At 35.7% G+C, this 6,000-nt stretch overlaps 1 protein-coding gene across 1 annotated transcript; it reads left to right on the top strand.

Moving 5' to 3' along the window:
- Positions 1–498: 498 nt before the first annotated feature.
- Positions 499–4,301, top strand: LOC129321044 (uncharacterized). The gene is made up of 7 exons (XM_054966769.1): positions 499–962; positions 1,344–1,385; positions 2,627–2,709; positions 2,807–2,909; positions 3,016–3,229; positions 3,665–3,759; positions 3,838–4,301. Exons 1-7 carry the CDS (start codon positions 821–823, stop codon positions 4,104–4,106), a joined length of 948 nt encoding a protein of 315 aa, XP_054822744.1. The 5' UTR covers positions 499–820; the 3' UTR covers positions 4,107–4,301.
- Positions 4,302–6,000: the final 1,699 nt, after the last annotated feature.

The raw sequence follows: 6,000 nt of genomic DNA, 5'->3' as shown, positions 1-6,000 counted from the left end.
GCTACTATGCCACAAACTAATATCCCTCACACCCCCCCTCCTCCTTCTCCACTTTTTCAAACTAAAGAAGGGGAGGGAGCTATCCCTCCCTTCTACTGTTCTCCCCTTCCCCCAACCAAACAATATTGAAAGGTAAGAAGCAAAAAATTTCATATAAGAGTAGTTGCTCAAAATTAAAATCTTGAATTTTGTTTGTCCCCACCAAACTTTATGCAAATAGTCATCTTTCACACTCCACACGCTCACCGTCTCAGTCTCATGCAAATAACTCACATCACATGCGGATGATACAAACGCGACGGTGCGTTTGGTGGAATGGCACCCTCGAAGTTTAAGGCTCATGATCTGCAAACGTGCCCCAAGCATATGCGACCCCCGTTTTAACAAAACGCACCGAATCTCTCTCTCTCTCTCTCTGTCTCTCTCTCTCTCTGTTTTTTAAAGTCCTGACTCATTATTATTATTATTATTGTTATTGTTATTATTGACATTCAGTTTCTGCCTTTCAGACATGAGGACTCATTTTTCTCCCTTTGGAGTCTCTCTTTTCTTCTCAGGCACAACAAAAAAGAGGGAAGGAAAAAATTAAAAGAAAAATTAAAACTGCTTCTGTTCGCTCTCTGGCATTTTGCTCAAAGCGTCCGACCATAGTCTGACTCTTTCGGTACTCTCTATTCGAAGAGCCGAAAAGAGTCACATATAATAATTGCACTAGCTCGCCAGCCTCTCTTCTCTTCTCTAGCATTTCATTCAATCAAATATATCATGAAGTAGAAATAAACAAGGATAGAGAAAGCAAGAGAAAGCGGATCAAACAAAGATGAGTGTTTCTTTGACTGTGATGACCTTCAATCTCCACGACGATCAGCCACAGGACAGTCCTAATTCATGGGAGAAGCGGAGGGGTTTGTGCATAAGCGTTATTACTAGTTACTCCCCAATCATCCTTTGTACTCAGCAAGGTTGATCCTTTTCTGGGTTACATTTTTCTTTAATTTTTTAAGCGGACACGGATGCGGATCCTGATTTTGATTTGGATTTGCTGGAAAAGTTTTGTTTTTTTAATTTCTTTGATTTCGGTCTTGGTTCCATTTGGAGAAAGCCGGATTTCGATATTCCATTGCTTGTCCATTGAATGAGCGAAAGCGAAAAATAATATTTTAGTATGAAGGTTCTTACTGTGCTCATTGAACTTTTGCTCTTTGCTTATTTGGTTTCCCCCTCAGATATTTGATCTGGGCAAATCGTTTTTGTTTGTTTGTTTGTTAGTTTAGCGGTTCCTACATGCAGTATTCTGATTTAGTTTAGTTCTTCCTATGCTTTGATTCGATTCCTTGATACAGGAGTGAAATCGCAGTTGGATTTTCTTCATCAGGGTTTGCCAGGTAACATACTTTCAAATAAGTTAAGCTCCAAGTTTAACCATGAAATAATTAGTTTTTTGGTTGCTTCACTCTATTGTATGCATGGCTGCGCGCAAGCTTTGTGCATCTCTTGACCTAATGTATGAGAGCCTGGACCACAGCCAGAGCCTTCAACAAGGAATATGTGGTACTAGTTATTATGGCAATGTGATAAGGGGCTATCATGTATTGTATTACAAAACGCCGCTCAAGTCTTTTGAGATATTCTTGTCTTGAGATGGTTGCATGCATAATTCAAAAATCTCAATGTGGGTTAGATAGGTAAACCTTAAACCATGCTAAGAAGCTATATGTGCAAACTGGTGATTCTTTGAAGCTGTCAAATTGATAAGAAGAGGGAAAATAAGAGGGATTTTGTGGGTTCCCCCCTGGATTGCTTTTGATCTAAGATGTTAAAATGATTTAGACATCTGAAAATGCCAGCTTCTTTGGCTACCCATACCATATTTTGCAATGCTACAGTTTCATTTAAACATCTGAAAATGCCAGCGACGTTTCTTCCTTCTTTTGTAGCCATTCCTTCTTAATTGGGAAAGTTTTAATTCAATTTAGCCATTCCAACATTATTTTTCAAACGACTTCAATTATTATGTGAAAGAAGCCATTGATGCTTTCGAAAGAGTTCGAGAGAAGAAATAAAAGGTAACATGATAATGATCTTGATTTACTGTGTTTGATAATGCTTTTTTTTTTTTGGCAACAAAATTAAATCTGGCAACAATTGGAAATGAGCTACATTAAGAAAAATGATTGTTCATCACCAGGAAAAGATTTCAAGATCTTGTTCTGCACTACTTGTGAAATTCTAATTTGATGTATTTACAAGATCAAGTGCGATTCAGATTGTTTCCTCCACAGAAGTTGAAACTGCTCAAAGCAAAGGGCATTCTTGAATAAGAAAGCATGCATGGCTGCTTAAGGCAACAAACAACAGGATGGTCTACGTCAAGGAGAATTTGTTTCGACCTAATGCTGAAAGGGTTACTATAAACTGCTACTTATATGCAACTGGCTTGAGTTTGAGATAGATGTTGAAGTGTCAAACACTTCATTTCATGGCTTTATTTATCTTCGTAGAAAAAGAATTGGCATAGAGATGTTTCGCTATGATGGAATGTGCAGCTTTGAGTTAAAGGTCTCTAGTGTATAACCTAATTTAGCTTCTTAATGGAGTACATCATTTCCTTTAAACAATAACCCAGGTTATGATCAGTTCGGCATATCACGAAAAGGCCCTGAAGACACTACTGATGAGCAGTGCACAATCTTCTATGATAGGGAAAAGGTATTAGATCAACTCAATATTATTTACTAGGCGTGTTATTTATGTATCCGGCACAGAAGTTATTAGTTGATCTCCATTATTGCTTTCAAAATTGAAGGTAGAGCTTCTGGAAGGCGGAACCTTTTGGCTGTCCGAGTCTCCCTCTGTACCTGGCAGCATGTCATGGGGTTCTGAAGTTCCTTGCATAGCAACATGGGCTATATCCTTATATTTTTGTTTTTTCTTAAAACCCAACTTAATTTGTTCTGAAATTTACTTATCTGGACATAACTTCGGCATTCTGGGTTCTTTGACATGATGTCCACACATTTCAACTGAAAGGGGTTGAACCGCCTGGATTTTCATTTCAGATAGTAAATACAAACATGGATCAATTCAGTCCTCGTGCTCGTAGACGAAGTGCTTTACTCACATGGCAGCACATTGCATCCTTGCCTCCTAGCCTTCCAGTTTTATACTGTGGAGGATTCAATGCACAAAAGGAATCAACTACAGGACGGTTTCTCCTTGGAAGATCAAGGTAGCTTCCTTAATTAAAAATTGTCTAGAACTCTTTCATTTATTTATCTTCCAAGTTATTTCATGTTACCCTCTTAGGAGGTCAAATTCATAATTCCATGAGATATTGTTCTGTACTATTAGACGATACTATTATCAAGAAGTAAAATACCGTATGCACAACGAAAAGGACATGGAGAATATGATAATTAATTTAAGAGCAATCATTCTTCTTAATTCTCCCATATTCTTACTGGACCAACTCAACATATTCCCCCTCCACTTGGGCCTCCCTCTTTCAAAACAGCAAAGAAAAATGCAAAACACGTCCTATTTTATCATTATTCTTTGAAATTCATCGGAAGATATTTAAGTTGTGCTCCGTGCAACCATCTGTAATTGAAGTAACATTGAGTAGTTTGCATTGTAATTTGTGTTTGAACTTGCTTCTTTGCAGAGAGCATGGTGTAGTTGGGGATATGCGGGATGCATGGCCTAGTGCCCGTGTAAGGAAAAACGTTTCCTTAATCCGCACTTATCATGGATTCAAGGGTACTGTTCTGTTGCTTTCACTTTTCTATTGAGCATGACAGAGCGATGCCATTATTGAGTGTTATCTGGTGCTTCTAGGTGACAAGCAAGGAGCTCTAGAATTTGTCAAATTAATATTTAGAGCACTTTGCCTCTGCTGGGATCGCCAAACACAGGATCTTCATATTGATTGGATCCTTTTCAGAGGTAGATCTCTGATTCCTGTTTCATGTGAAGTGGTTAATGATAACATTGATGGGTACTACCCATCCTCTCATTATCCCATATTTGCTGAATTTATGCTTCCTCGCACTGTGAGGATGTTAGAGCCCCCACCACCACCTGCACCTGTACAAGAGGATAACTAAATTTTCATGTGTTGAGTTATGCTATGTAATTCATTCCGTCGTTATAGCTGGTATTGAAATTTCATTCTGTGCCTCTCATTTTGAGTTGGGCATTAAATATAAGTTGTACACTGCCCCTCCCTGCCCGAGGTTCTTGTGTCGAACAGAGATCAGTACGATTGTGAATTAAATTTTCTCTTCTTGTTATTGTCAAAATGCAGTTACAGTTTTTGACTGGTGATTGGTGAATGTGTCAATGGTATTAAAATATGAGCAGGGCGATCGTTCCCATCCCATTTATTTGTAGCATTTTATTATAATTCTTTATTCTTGGTAGAAAGACACGTCATGTGGGGCCTGTCACTTGATTAATGGACTTCATTTTTGTTATCAAATAGAACTGATATTAGATTGCCTCTCTCCTCTGCGCGCGCGCGCGCGCGCTTGAGTTATTTAGTATGTAAAACGTTAAGAATAAGAATTTGACAGAATTTGAATATCAAGCATAAAGAATATGAATGAAGAAACGGCATAAATGACCTTCACGCTCTTAGTAAAAATAAGTAAATAACAGCACAAGCCAATGTTCTGGTAGGCATGATAGGCATAAAATCTTTCGTGTAAATGGAAGGATGTGGGTTTGATCATACATGCTACTTCAAGCTATTGGCTTGTTCCTTATAATTTAACAAAAAAATGCAGACAACAACAACAATGGACAAAACATCAGCGACATTGAAAGGGCCTACCAGATTGAACCATGGCCATGGATTTTCAGACAAAACATAAGGCCAATGAGACTAGAATCAGCCAACCTAGAGTGTGCTGTCATACTTGTTTGTGAGTATATATTTGAGAAATTAGGTTGATCTATTCGTTGGTTCATTTTAGATCCAACTTGGTTTGCGTGTGGACAAAGATAAATTAGAACTTTCACATCAACCCGGTCTTAAAATCAAGGATTGTGTTTTGCTTATAGCTTGCTAGTTACTATTTAGCATTTACCAAACATCACCAACCGAATTGATCTTGTCTCGTGTATTATCAACTTAAAAAAAAAAAAAAAGGTAGATGGATAGAAAGAAAGGAAAAAGTGACAAACATTTCTTTTTTGGTCGAAAAAGTGACAAACATTTCATCATCATCATCTATCTATTTTTTTTAATAACAACACAACAAATGTGTGATGTTTGTAAGAAATTTCATACTTTTATAATCCAAGCTAAAAGAGTAAATTAATTTTTAAACTATAAATTTAGAAATGTTTGGAATTTTAAATTTATTTTTTATGCAATATTCTCTCTCAACTATTAAAAATGGTGCAATCTGACTTTTATTATTAATGAAAGTTAACTTTAATTATTAGTTAATTAGAAAATAACAGAAAAAGACCAAAAAATTACAAAAAAATTGGAGGTTAATTTTCCCTTTTGCCCTATAATTTAATATCTTTGATTGGCTTTTTTGAAAGAATTGTTTGCACATGTTTTAATTTTATTAACTAATTTAATTAAGAAAGTACACTTAATTTGTTTAAGTTATCTATGATTTATCTTATTGATAGAATTTTTATTTCCTCACCAAAAAGATTCTTACATAGCGATATCAAGAAGCTTTTGGCTTCCCATTATGAATATAATTTTGTTGTCAGTTGGAACAAACGACTTTTACCATAGTTATGCACGCAAATAGATATGAGAGGCTGATAAAAGGTTTTACTTTCAGATAAAAGTTAGGAAAAATGATAATAAAATTTTTTTGAATTACATAAATAATATTTTAATATCTTAAAATGCATAATTTTGTAAATTTTTAAAATTTTTTATTATTAAAAAATTAATGTAAATAATTAAATTTTTCTTAATTCAAACTTGCAAATTGCTATTGAATTCTTGCAATTTAAAAAAAAAATTGT

This window comes from Prosopis cineraria, unplaced genomic scaffold (genome assembly GCF_029017545.1).
Source record: "Prosopis cineraria cultivar Desert tree isolate PC_DT_omini unplaced genomic scaffold, ASM2901754v1 PC9, whole genome shotgun sequence".
Classification (NCBI taxonomy): Eukaryota; Viridiplantae; Streptophyta; class Magnoliopsida; order Fabales; family Fabaceae; genus Prosopis; species Prosopis cineraria.
Note: the sequence above shows the minus strand (reverse complement) of the source record. Positions and strands in the feature narration are given on the sequence as shown.